The sequence below is a fragment of the Hipposideros armiger genome, unplaced genomic scaffold, assembly GCF_001890085.2.
Source record: "Hipposideros armiger isolate ML-2016 unplaced genomic scaffold, ASM189008v1 scaffold_273, whole genome shotgun sequence".
Lineage (NCBI taxonomy): Eukaryota > Metazoa > Chordata > Mammalia > Chiroptera > Hipposideridae > Hipposideros > Hipposideros armiger.
This window is the reverse complement of record NW_017731623.1, coordinates 1693082-1706883: the sequence shown is the minus strand read 5'-3', so window position 1 is coordinate 1706883 and position 13802 is coordinate 1693082. Positions and strand designations below refer to the sequence as shown.

General features: G+C 40.8%; 1 protein-coding gene across 1 annotated transcript in view; it reads left to right on the top strand.

Annotated features, from left to right (window-relative positions):
- DNER (delta/notch like EGF repeat containing) overlaps positions 1-13802 on the top strand; it is a 293762-nt gene that overhangs the window by 195516 nt on the left and 84444 nt on the right. The window contains exon 7 of the mRNA XM_019657048.1: positions 3175-3288. Coding sequence (XP_019512593.1) covers positions 3175-3288 — 114 coding nt within the window. The remainder of the gene's footprint in view (positions 1-3174; positions 3289-13802) is intronic.

The following is a 13802-nucleotide window of genomic DNA, read 5'->3' as shown; positions in this document are numbered from 1 at the left end:
CTTCTCCCACAGCTGGCCTCAGTTGGCTAGTTGGGAGTAATGCAGTCAATGAGAGCACTCCTGGAACTTCCAACTGGCAACTCCCCTGAGGGCGACAGTGATCCCAGGCCTGGTCCACACCAAGCAACAGGTGCTGAGCTACAACTCAGCAGATTCCCAGTCGCTGATCAACTGGCCATCTGCAGCAAAGGGTGCTGCTCAGTAATCCTGTAATCCCATCATCGCAGCCCTGCCTGGCTCTCCCTGCCTTCCACATTCCTCCCTTGTTCCTTCTCACCTCCAGTCATACTGAATCCATAGGTATGCCAATATGCGCATACTACTTTACCGGGTCTAGCCAATACATTTGTTTTTTTAAGTTTACAGTTCTGTGTTTCCCATATTTTAAAAATCTTTGAAGCTCAGGAACGAAAGCAATGACAGAGTGACTGAATCTTGACCAGTGTTCCTCAGTTGGGGGGACTGTTGACAGCTCTGTTATCTTGGGCCATCTCAGGGGTGCAGGGTTTCAGCATCTCCACTGCTGAATGCCAGCGGGGCCCCTGAACCATTAGGACAATCGCAAACACCCCACACATTGCAAATGTGGATTCGCTTTTAGATTGAAATCCTGCTAAACTTGCACACAGTATTGGAACATTTAGCAGCATTTGCGATTCATCTTGCTCATAAGTTTAATGTATTAGATCTATTAGATAATAACAAATTAAGTGCATGGGAAGATATGTGTATTACCAAACAATTGTGGTTCTTAAGAAGAAATTGTTGATATTAATAAATATAGTCTAAAATGTTTAATTAAATTTCTAAATGGGACCAAACATTAATTAAAGAGGCCATTAATAGTGATCTTTTAATTATCTGCTTTAGTTAGGGAGACATATTGAAGTTTGTATAGGCAAAATGAAATTTGCTTTAAGATACCCCTAACAGGGAAAATATGAAACTATGAGGAGACTTGATGAAATTAAATGGTCAAAATGTTAGCAATTGTTGAAGCTAAGTATGTTTACAATTCCCAAATAAAAAGTTTAAAGAAGGTGTTTGTTACATTTTTCTGCAAGGAACTTTGAAGTTCACAGAAACCTGCATTTTTCTCATATTCTTTCTGTCTGGTAGGGACACACACCTCTTACAGATATCTGATTGACTCCTGGCTATTTTTCATGGTTTTGTGTGATTCTGTGATCATAGTTCTAAGGTCTTTCTAATGACAGGATTCATGACTCTAGCCTTTAAACCACACTACCTCTAAGAAGCTATTATTTGTAACGGGTTATCTTTTTCATAAATGCACTTTTGTAGCCATCTTGTAGAACCTTTGAAGGCGGGATTTAAAAAAATAAAAATTCTTAGCACCTCCAGCCCAAGCATAACCACACAGAGGCTGTAAGTTATTGATGAATGTTTATGGTGTTTGCTCTATATCTATCTCGGTTTGTATGTATGTATTTTCTTATCTGTTATTTTTCCTTTATGTTAAATATATTGTTGATGATATGAAGCGTATTGCATTAGGCATAATGTTATGTTTAAGGATTTTGGCTCAGAAATTTGATTCCCTATGAGATTTTGTGCAACTTACTTAATGTTTCTAATCCTCAGTTTGCTAATTTGTAAAATGGGTGTGATTATGATACAGTACGGACCTCATAGGTTTGCAGTGAGGATCAATTAATGTGTGGGAGAAAAAAAAATAAGTGCTCTATTATAAATATTAGCTATTGTTTTTAGACAAAAAGTGATCTGTAACACTCCTCTTAAAAATAATTCACTCTCCCTCATTCCAAATTTAGAGCTTTCATTTCCAAATATATTTTTAACCTAATATCACATGAAAATATTTTGTTCTGGAATTTTGAAATAGCTTTTTGTCCTGGTGTAGGGGTTTTTAGTTCACAATCATACTAACCTTCTCATATTCATGGATTAGCTGCCACCTCCTAGACTGTTTTGAAGCATGTAAAGCGTAGGACTGCAAACAAGTGCCCCCACATTCAGTCTGTAATTTAGACTCGCGTGGCACGTAATTGAAGCTCAGGCAAATCATTTCTCTTTTAATAGCATTGATTTATTTTTGGAAATCTCAGATTCAAGGGCTAATGACAGTCTTCCAAACTAATAATTCAGAAAGACAAGTTTTTATATATATCCCAGAAAGATGTAAAATGTTATAATATGATTATAATTGTGTAGGAAATACCTTTGCATAACAACTTCTGTTACCAATTATCTCCCAAGCATTAATAGTTCTGTCACTCAAATGACAGCACTAAGGGAAACTTTTTTCTCTCTACAGTTTACGTCTTGTATTTTCCAAATTTCTTTCATAACCATTTCCCACTTTAAAATGAAAAACATACTGGCATGTTGTTTTTTTCAAACTCATCTCTGGAGGGCTTTGTTTTCAAAGTTAATAAAAAATTTGTAATTTACATAAGCTTTTTGGCTATACAGGTATTCCGATAGCTGGTCCTTAGTTCCTCATCACAGGTGTGGGATTATCTAACTAGCCAACAAAACTACCACTGGAGTCTGGCTTCACAGAGAATTTACTGAATCGGAGTTGTGATTTAAATAAGAATTAATATTAACATATCAATGTGCTTAACATTATATGTGTCTCAATCTCTTTCTGTTTACAGTGAGAGGATAGGATAGGGTATGGAATGAACACAGAAAGTTTCTTGTATCTCTAAAATATTCTCAATTAAAAAGTTTTAATACTGAGAAATTTTCCTAGTGCTTTTTAAAGTAGGTACTGGGGTAACCCAGGGGAGGTGGCAGCCATCTTAGTTAGGTCACACAGAGTGTTGTCAATTCTGTTTTTACTCATGTCAGAAGGAAGCCAGCAACAGGGACAGTGGTCTTCAGTCTCAGCTTCTGACAGTTCTGGCTAGTATTCCAAAATAAAACGCAGAGCTAATGCGGAAGAAAAGTCTGTCTTTGCAGTAAATATTTTTGCAAAGTAAATGGTTTTTAAACTAGTATTCTAAATTGCTATGATTGTGTTGAGTTGCAAAACCAAGTTACATCAAGGATTGGGTAGGCGATACGAGCTCAGGGCTGCTGTCTTTGTTGGGTGGGTACCAGTTGATTCCATCAATTCATGGCATGGTTCATGGTAGTTTTGGAATAGCATATTTTATAACATGCCTTTCTTGTTTTATTTAGGTTATACTGGAGAGCTTTGTCAATCCAAGATTGATTATTGTATCCTAGACCCATGCAGAAACGGAGCAACATGCATTTCTAATCTCAGTGGATTCACGTGCCAGTGTCCAGAAGGTAAAATATTATTACCCCAGGAATACACTTTGTTTTTCAGTTTAAATCATAAACTAATTTGATCAGTTTTGTACTTTAATTATTTGAAAGACACTAGTCAAGAGAACTTTCTATTTTGTTTCATTTATCAAACAAATGGTTCTCTCTTTTTTTTTAATTCTATGCTAGAATGGCTTGAAAATTATTTTTGAACATTACATAACCTAGGAATTTTAGTGATTGTTATTAATACATTGAAAATGAATAACTATAGTAAAATGGAATTTCTTTCTAATGGTGAATTTCACTTGTTAAGATCCCAATTTTGTTAAATTATTTGGTTTTTGATACCAGTTCACGTAAAACAAAATTCAGCATAAAGTTCACCTGCTTTTGTTTTTTTAGCTGAGCCATCCTGCCACCTGTTGGCAACTCAGCAGCTGCTTAGCAGCTGCTTAGCTCAGGCTGGGAATCAAACCGCTGTTGCTCAGAGCTCAAACTCTTGAGCGAGCTCTTAACCAACTGAGCCACTCGGTTGGCCCTCACCTGCTTTTGTTTTTAAATAAACTTTATAACATCTCAGAAATTCCCAGTCACCTGGAAAACCACATCGTTAGAGCTACTTTTATTTGTAAAAATAGTTTCATGTTAGAGTGGTTTCACCTGAAGAAGCCAGTGGGCAGTCACAGCAATCCAGCTGGTGTTCAAGGAATGCTTTTGGACTTGGAGAGGTTTCATTCCCGTTTCTGCTTCGAGGGATACAATGGGAGGAATAACTTTAAACCTTTGATGTTGTAAGAATAACATTATATTAGAGGGTTTTTTTTTCTTCCTTAAAGCCAGCATGTAAGGTCCTGATCCACAGAAGTGACAGTGACAGCTACGTAGAGTAGAATGACATTCTCTGCAGAGATTCCATATAGAGTGTGAGTGTGGAAGGAAACATCCCTTTTACCCTAAGCTGTCCCTGGCTGCGAGGTCGGAGGAGGGCGGTTTTCGTAAAATGCCACTGGCCACCCAGGTAACCCAGGGTTGGCAGGAGCAGCGCCTGCTATGGGCAGTGCCTCACACTCTTTAATATTTTGAAGACCGGAACATCAGCTAACGGAGTGAATCCTGTCTCAGGGTCCTGTTCACCTGGGCAGCGGCGGGGGCAGAATGACTGAGGCTAGTGTAGTTATCATCCTCTCTAGCTGTGTGTGCCTGCAATGAATATGGTTACCGTGACAATGGAATTAACTACACTGGGTGAACCCCACTCCTCACCCTCCACTTGAGACTCTTAAACAGATGGAAAGCTTGTGAGCATCAGAAGGGTTGATGACTGCAAAAGCATCGCCAATCGTCACTTGCCTATAGCACTTCTCAGATTTTCACAGCTTTGCTACATCTGGGTTAGTTACCACCTAACTTGGCTGTGCCTATAGACAGTGATGGTCTTCGGGGTCATCAGCTAATTGACTGCTGGCAAGTCATTAATTCCTTTCCCCACCCAACTCTTCTTTTCCTTTTCTAGTAAATGGGGGAGGTGATGACCCTGCTACCTTCACAGGACCATCGTGGGATCAAATGGGATTTCTGTGAAAACACTTCAAACACTCCAGAGGGCTTTATTATTATTGCTTTGATTGCCACCAGGAAGTAGCTCAATAATTAGTAACCACTTTATCAATATGGCTTTTCTAATAATTATTACTATTAAACCGTTGATGAATTTTAATGAGAACTTAAAATTTTCATCCTGGAACAGTGTAGCTGGGAGAGAGACAAGAGTGGAAATGAGGAGAAAAGTTTGGGGACTGTCTTAGGAGTCTAGGAAATAGATGTTGACTACTAGGAAGAGAAGGGTAGAATTTTTTTTTTTTAAGATTTTATTGGGGAATTGGGGGGATGGGAGCAGCGCTGGGGAATTGGGGGAATGGGAACAGACAAGTTGCTGTCATTTTATTCTTCAGTCTAGTTGTGGAGGACATTGCTTCACTGGCCCAAGTTGGCACCATCATTGCGTTCTTCCCAGGCGAGGCAGATCAGTCGCCGGCTTCTGGACGGCTGCTTACGGCAGCTGCTGGCAGCTCACGCTGGTTGCTGGCTACACATGGTAGCCCATGGCAACCCACTGCCACAGGGGCTGCAGCCTACGCCATTGCTGGCAACTCATGGCAGCCCAGCTCCAGGTCGAGCTGTTGTTCAGCGTCTTAGCTGTAGAGGGCCGTGGCACTGGCCCTCATATGTGGGATCTGAACCGGGGCCCTCTGGCATCCCAAGCCAGTTCTTAACCATCGCGCCTCTCGGCCGGCCCTAGAAGGGTAGAATTTGAGAAGGAGGGAAGCCAATGGGTTTGAAAGGACTGGAGGTAAAATGGAGTAAGTTGGGAGTTAGATGGGCCATGGAGAGTGAGGCAGAGTGAGGTGGCAAGTTGGTGGCTCCTGTCACTTTGTCGTTGGTTTTGGCATTCATGGAGAGAGAAGAATGTGGAGGAGACATGTTCTATTTTGGGCACGTCGAGTCTGAGGAGTCCTTGTGACATTCGAGTGGAAATGTCAGCTGGGCAGTTGCTATATGAAGCTGGACGTGGGAGGAAAAATCTGTGCCAAGTCTGAACATGGTTTTTCGCTTGTCATTCACATCCAAGCATCTATGGCACTGTGTAGGGAGCTTCTCCTTTACCTAACGGCTTCTCAGTTCTTCCATACTATCTAGATAAAGCCTGGAGAAAACTAGAACTGAAAGGATGAAGACCGGCTTCCCAGCAGTCGGCGTATGAAGACTTTTCTTCACTTTCACAGGAGGCCGACCAGGGAAAGGGGGCTGTCGTTATAGTTCTGAAGGGTTCACAGCCATGTTTTGAAGCCTCTTAGCAGGAGCACATCACTGGTGACCCGTCTTTTTAAAGCGGCCCCTTCCACTGGCCTGTTCATAGGGTGGTGGTTGTAGAAACTATTTATAGAGCACTTGACACTTTAAAAGAGCCTGTGTCTCCAGGATCCTTCTCCTGTCAGCCACACTGTAAAAACACATCTGAAAGTGTCTCAAGTTCACAAAGCGTCTTGAATTTCTCAGCCAGCACTTGACCCTTCTTTTACGTCTTTTCTTTTCCTCCTAGTGATTAATATTGCGGCATGTTTGCTTTAAATGTATTTACATATGTAGCTCTTTTTTTTGCAAAGTGATTTGAAAGTAGGTTATAGAAATCATAACACTTCATCCCCAAATAAATCAGTTTGTGTTTTCTGAGAATAAGGGCATTCTCCTTGTAGACTACAATACTATTATCAAACCTAAGAAAATTATTAATGATTTCCTAATATTATTTACCATCTGCCCCCTTTTTATTTACTTGTTTGTTTTTGTTGATTCTGTCTGCCTTCCTTCACTGTGTTATCCTTTGAGGGCAGGAAATGTATTTTATTCATCTTTCCTCTCTCACCCACTCCCAGTACCCTATCTGTGGAGCGTATACCTCCATATTTATATTAGTAGGAGCTTAGTAAATATCTGTTAAATAAATTAATTGTTAAAGTCGACACTTAGATATCACTTACCATGTCTACTCATTCATTTGATCCTCACAAAATCCTGTGAAGCAGATACTATCAGTATTTGCATTTAACACGTTGGGAAACCAAGGCACGTGAAGATTAAATTACATAGCTAGACATTTAAACCCAGGCCACTTGGCACTAGCATTTTTAACCATTGTCTGATACTGCCTCTGAATATAGTCTTTAAAATAAATTCTGTTTATATTTAAAGATTATCTTTGTAACCATAGTCATGAGTAAAATAAATGCAAAGCTTGTTGGGTTCTCAAACTTTTATGTGTTCCCTGATAAAAATTTTTAAGTCTGGAAAAAGTTAGAAAACATTTTTTTTTTTTAAGTACATTGAAATCCTTTGACAATTCCTCTCAGTCCAGAAAGCTGTTAAAATTGGGTTTTCCCTCTGGATAGTGCTTTCGACACTGCACATTCATTTCCTTGCCTTTTTCCATCCTTTTCATGTTCATCCTGTTTCCTTCAAGGATCCTTTTCCATCTGACCTGGGCCAAGTTCTTAGAGGTTGAATTCCTTCCTGAGTACCTGTCTGTTTAACTCTTCTTTTTTTTTTTTTAACCTCTTCAAAAGTTCAAAGTCAGGCAGGCCTGAGAGATAGCTTGTGCAGTAATTATCATTTACTCTCTCCTTCTGGAAGGTGTCCGTCCTTCTACATTTACATCTTTACCCTTCATCAATGGCTTCTGTCTTTTCTTTGAATTTCTACTTAACTTTCACTAGGTCCATATTTGAAAAGTGTAGTTGCGGCATCTGGTTACAGTAGAGGTGATAAGAAACAAAAGCCAAAGTGTCGTGAGTGTTTTCTTATATTTACTTTATTGAATGATAACAACAAAAGTAAGTAATTAAAAGCTGGTTTTATGCCTAGGTATTTACTCTTTACCTTGATATTGTCTTTGTGTTTGGTTCAGGACTTTGAGATCCTTAAAATTTTAAATACAAAGCATTTTAATTCTGAAGATCTCTAATTACATATACTCATCATCACTTGCTGTTATATTTCAATATCTATATATAAATACATGAATATAGTAAAGCACCTATATAAATAAAATCTGAGTATCACTGTCTAGCCATCATCTTTGCTTTCGCATGTCAACTTTTGTCTTCCCCACCCTGGGAATTTGAAGTAGAATATCACAAAAATGAATAAGAAATAAAAAGAAATCAATAGAGATTAAAACATTGAGCAATAAAGCACCTTTGTCAGTTCTGTACGTGTGACCATTTACACCACACATGGCATGTTTCACGTAATCTAACCCCTTTCCTGAAATCGACCTGCCATGTGAGGCACATGGTAACCAGAGACCCACGTGAGAACTTGAGGCTTCATGCTACGTTTCTCCAGTTGCTTTAAAAACATTGATGTAAAGACCCTTTCCAGTGCTACACCTTCTGACAGGATTACAGATACACAGAATTCATCCTAACTGCTCTTGGACTACGATTTTGAAGGCAAGTATTGCAAGCAGGCCAGGGACTCATTGCTTTCAGTCCTGTAACTGTTGGAAGGCCATGTTCGATTTTTGCTGTCAGACGTGGCTGATCTGATAACTTGGAAATTCCATTGCCGAGTGTGGCGAGTTGGTGTCTTTCTCTGGTCTGGAGGTCAGTAGAGCTGATTCTGGTTCAGATGACACAGTGGGAGAGCGGCGTGGTGACAGGTGTGGGTTTTTAGGGCTGCGCTGCTTGGGCTGTGAAGTCTGGATTCATCCACAGCTCTTTGCTTCCCCGAAGCTCGTTTTTCTTACTTAGCGAACAGGGATGATACTGTGCACCCTTTTTAAGTTGTCCTTGGCAAATCGTTAAGTACTAAATAAACATTAGCTATGATAATGCTGATGAAAAGGAAGAATTAGTCGTATCACCTTGGGTGAGTCATACAATTTTTATCTCTCCCAGCCATTGTTTCCTTGCGAAATGATGAGGGTTGACTATTACTTTTAAGGGGCCCGTTCCTAAAAGTCTTCCATTCAAATATATCCATCTAAGAGCCCCTTGCTGAGTCAATAAATCCATCTTGTTTATTCAAGTGATGTTTATAGAGAAAAGTTTCAACACCTCTGTGCGACTCTAAGGAAAGGCTTGGGTCTAAAACTCGGTGTCGTACCAATGGCCTCTTAGGTTAAGTCCCGTTGCAACACGCTGCAAAAGGTTTATCCAAACTATTTTTGTTTTTTCTACACTTTATATAGCCTTGAGTAATTTAGCCATGTAAATCCTTTTGTTCAACTCAAATGTCAGTGGTAATGCTTTTCATCTTAAAGGGATTTACAGGCAATAATCACGCATGTCTTAAAAATTATCTTTGAGATTCATGGGTATTGTTCAGAAACTGGGCATGTTACCCAAGAAGGATTTAGGACTTACACAGTCCTAGGATTGGATTGTTCTCTTCCAGTATCCTGATATGTATGACTTTGGTGAAAGCCCTCTCATGACCATATAAAACAGCATGCATTTATATAAGAAATGTGCAACATGTCCTCATAAAATTACCAGGCCTGAATAAAACACTGTTCTTATAGTTTTAAAATTTGCCATTATCCCTAACTCACCACTTCACGTGGGACTTGTAGCAGCCGAGATCCTTGAGTTCCAAGTGCTGCACGGTTTCACCTTTTGGAAACAAAGTAGGGTATTAAGGCTTACTATGTGTGAGTAACACTTTTCTCTGCGTTTGGCACAAGCCGATGCATTTTTGATTTACAGCGACATCCATATTTCCTTTTGGTTCTTTTCTCTTTTTCATTTTCACGTAGGCCAGTTTCTCTGAAATTGTTGAAATAACAATCCTGCAAGGAATTTTGTTTTCCTGCATCTCCCATGAGCAGGGGAGGCAGCTTCATTCACTTTCAGGGGCTGATGGGGTCCTGGCCCTCAGCGGGGGCTGTTCCCTTTGGGAACCAGTCTGATGCCCAGGTTAGTGCTGGCAGACGGCAGTCAGAAGTTATAGCTTCACGACTGAATGAATGAAAAATAATGATGTCTCGGTGCTTTTCTTTTTAAAGAGAGGTAGGCTATAACCAATGGGTCAACACAAACTCTGATTTGTTAAAGTATGGGCCCAGATCTGCACATGAAAATTCTTTAGCATCCTTGTAGCTTTTTAGCTTTAAAAATTCATGTCTATGTCTTACAATTCACCTGCTGTTTCTCTTGTAGTAATCACAACAGTGTCAGCAGTGACAGTAACTTCCATGATCAAAGCTGCTGCCACTTGTCGAGTGCCTACCACGGGTTAAGCACTGGATCTGGCCCTGGAATTTACTGTTCAGCCCAACTTAGCCATTAACAGCTGGGGTCAGGTACATCACTGCTTGAGCTTGAATCTGTGATTGATACTACTTGGTGACCTTGGGCAAGTAACCTTAAATTCTCTATGCCTGATTTCCCGCATCTGTAGACTGACGATGAGTACCAGCCTGTGAAGGTGGTACAAGGATTAACTGAGTATGCAGTGTGTAGAACAGTGCCTAGCATGGAGTAAGTACGGGATTAATATCAGTGTCACTACTTAATCCCCACAAGAGCCTTGCAAGGTAGACCCTGAGGCTCTGAGGTCCTGGTGGGCCCCGGACGCATGTGCAGATTTGTCTGATTTGGGAGTCCATGTTCTCCCTGCTGTACCAGGTATCTCCTCTGGTCTGCTTCTACCTTGTGTAACAGCTAGTTGGGTGCATATCTGCTCTTCCTCATGGGGCTCTCGGCTTGTTGAGGGCAGTGATGCTAAACTTCTTTGTATTCCTTAGTGCACCTTGCACTTAAGCACCTGTGAGCTGTTTGTTGAGTGCATGAATGAGCAAATACGGAAACTGTAGCACTGCTATCATTTCACACGGTTGGCAGCTGTAGCCAAGATGGATTAACCAGTGTTCACTCATGTAACCAGGAGGCTCTCATTGGTTAGACTTGGTGTGAACTTAGGGATACCAGCAGTGAGGGGAGCTCAGATCTCATCCAGTTGCTTCCAGTGTCCCATTCATGCATGGTGTAGGGGTAACCCAGAGACGTGAGCAGAGATCAGGCACAGAATTTGGGGGCCCTCTTCTCCAGCTCTCTTCTTTCTCAGGACCCTCTTTCACTCCTCATGGTGTGTCTATCCTGCTCTCCTTCCCAGGGTTCCTTGGGACGGAAAGAGCAGGTTTAATGCTAGTGTCTTGGCCTCCCCATAGTCACAGCTGAGGCTGTCTGAAGGGTGGAGCTCCCCAAACACGAAACTCACCCCGTGCTGGCTGCTGCCTCCATGTTTTGACTCCCCTCCAAAATCTGCCCGCTTTTGTTCACTGTCCAGAGACTTGAGGCAGTTGTTTTTTTATTTGTTTTTGGCCTGGAATTTTCAGATGTTATTTGTGGAACAATCTGTTGGTTAAAAGCTTATTTTTCTATACCAGTAGCAGAGTGTCCAGACAATTGTTCTTAAAATCAACACAGATCCTTTACAAGAGAAATACACATATCCTAGAAGTAAATATAATTTTTAGTTTTCTCTGCAGCAGAATTTCTCTCTTATACACACCCCTCTTTGACCACAACAATTGGAGGTGGCCAGAGTGAAATTTGTGTCTGACTTGGACCAAAATACCAGGTCTGGGTCCCATTCTGAGCTATTCAGATTAGGCTTTGACTCCTACAAGCATCTTAAAGTAGGACTCACAGAGAGACCCAGGCCTGGGAGAAACTGCACGAATGTAAATCTGTGACAGTAAAAGAATGCTTGCTAATTACTTTATCATATTTAGTTTTGGTTAAATAACCCTTTCTTTGAATCGGTTTTTCCAACCTGTTTCTCATCTCATGTGGCCTAATATCATATCGATAAAAGGCAGCTGAACATAGAGACTTAAGCTGCTCCTTACTTAATGCAGCTCAGTTTTGGAAGCATTTTCTCCACTGCCCTTCTTTTTAATTGCCCAATTATATTCGATTGCAATTTATACAAAGAATTTGTCATTTTTGGAGTCCCTTCCTCACTTTCAACTCCCTAGGAGCCTGCACTTAGCAGTTCTCTGGTCACTATGAGCAGGACATCACATGCAATCATCTACTCACCACTGTCCATCATCACTGCACTTGACCATGGCCCTCTTCTCTGTTACAGCCTAGGACTTCAGCCATCCGAATACATAGTATATATTCAGTCTCTAGCATATATATTCAGAGGGTTACAGTACTGTAGATGAGCGCTACCGGGGGAATGAATCCAATTGGTGACAATGGAGACAGAAGTGGACAGATTGGCTGTAAGAGGAGAAGGTCCTCAGAGGACAAGCCATCTTTCAGAAAGCTTCAGGCCACTTCACTGACTGGTGAGCAACTCTGAGAAGGGAGGATGAGGAGTTGCATTTGGGACATGAATTTAATGAATCCATGGACTATTCAGAGGAGATGTTGACTAGACAATGGAATAAATGAACCTGAAGCGGGGGAGAGAGAACTGGGCTGGAGGGGTGGATTTGAGAGGCTCCCACACACAGGTCCTAATTTTAGCCATGGGCATGTGTGAGGCCAACCCAGGAAAGAACACAGCGTGGAAAAGAAGAGAGGCCAAGACAAGATGAGGGATGCCAACTTTTAAGGATTGCTGAGGAAATGAATTCTGTAAAGGGGACATTTAGGCTTGTCGTTTTTCATTCTTTTTCTTTTTTCGCTTTTTTTTTCTTTTTTAATCATGCTGCAGAGAACATTTTGTAATTGTATTTTTTCTGCATTTGTTCATCTATTTCCTCAGGACAGACAGCTAGAACTAGAACTACTGGTTTAAAGGGCTTATGAAGTTGTATGTAACTTTTATAAGCCTGGAAACCCTGGGGTGCATTTACCAAGAGGCAAGACCCCGCTGAAGGAATCCCAAACAATTAAGAAAAAACCCAACACCTCATCTTCTACTTGAAGTCTTTGAGAATTTCAAACGGGTGTAAATTATATCTAGTTCATGGACACACTTGTGAGAGGCTCGTTTTTTCGGTCCTACCTGTTTCCTCAGAGTTTCTGTCTTTTTTCCGTCTTACTCTTATTATCCATTTAATTATTTTCTAATTTATTTGTTTACTTTGTATCAGGATGCTTGACTAGGCTAATGTGGCCACCTTTTGTTTTTCATTCAAGTTGACTTTTATGGCATCTCTGTACCCATTAAAAATCTTGATTTTTAAGTAACAGACAACCCAACTCAAATAGGTTAACAAGAGAAAAAGAGGGTAGGAATGTACTGGCTCCTGTAACAAATATGCAAGATGAACTCAGGCATGGCTTGATCTAGGGGCTCAAACGTCACCCAGTGGTCTTCCCTCTGCCTTCCTGTGTTGACTCTGTTTTCAGGATGGCTGGGGTAGAGTTTTTCTTCTCCCAACAAATCAAAAGCCGTGCGGCTGATGTGGATCGTTCTGAACTGAGACATTTGCCCACCACTGAACCACTCATTGTGGCCATTGTATGGAATACTTTGACTAGCCAGGCCTCAGACACAAGGTCACCCTTGGAGCTGACATATGGAGTCAATTCTATCCAAAGTATAAGGTCTGAGAAAAGAGGCATGTTAGTTTCCTGAAGAAAATCAGTTGTACATAGTTGTCAAAATAAAGGACAGTGGAATTCGGGGGCCCAAAATAGTCAATGAATAGTGTGCCAGTTGAGTGCAATTGTACTGGGCACACAGATAAAGCTGTATTGGTTGGGAGACTAAAGACAGTTATGAAATTGAATAATAGTTTATGCATTTTCTTCTTCAGGACCAAATAAAAGAAACCCTCTGGCTATCAGTTGAGAAAACAACAACAACAACAAAAATGTTTAAAGGAAAGGTGTATTCTCCATAGAAATTCCTGATGGCAGGCCACATGTCAGGCCAAATAAGTTAGCATCTCGAGGTGGGAACCAGGCATTACATTTTTTAAAGCTTTCCAGGTGGTTCCAGCTTGCAGCCAGGGTTGAAAACCACTGTGTTTGGAGAGCACAGTTAGAGTTCTTTCAGGGGTT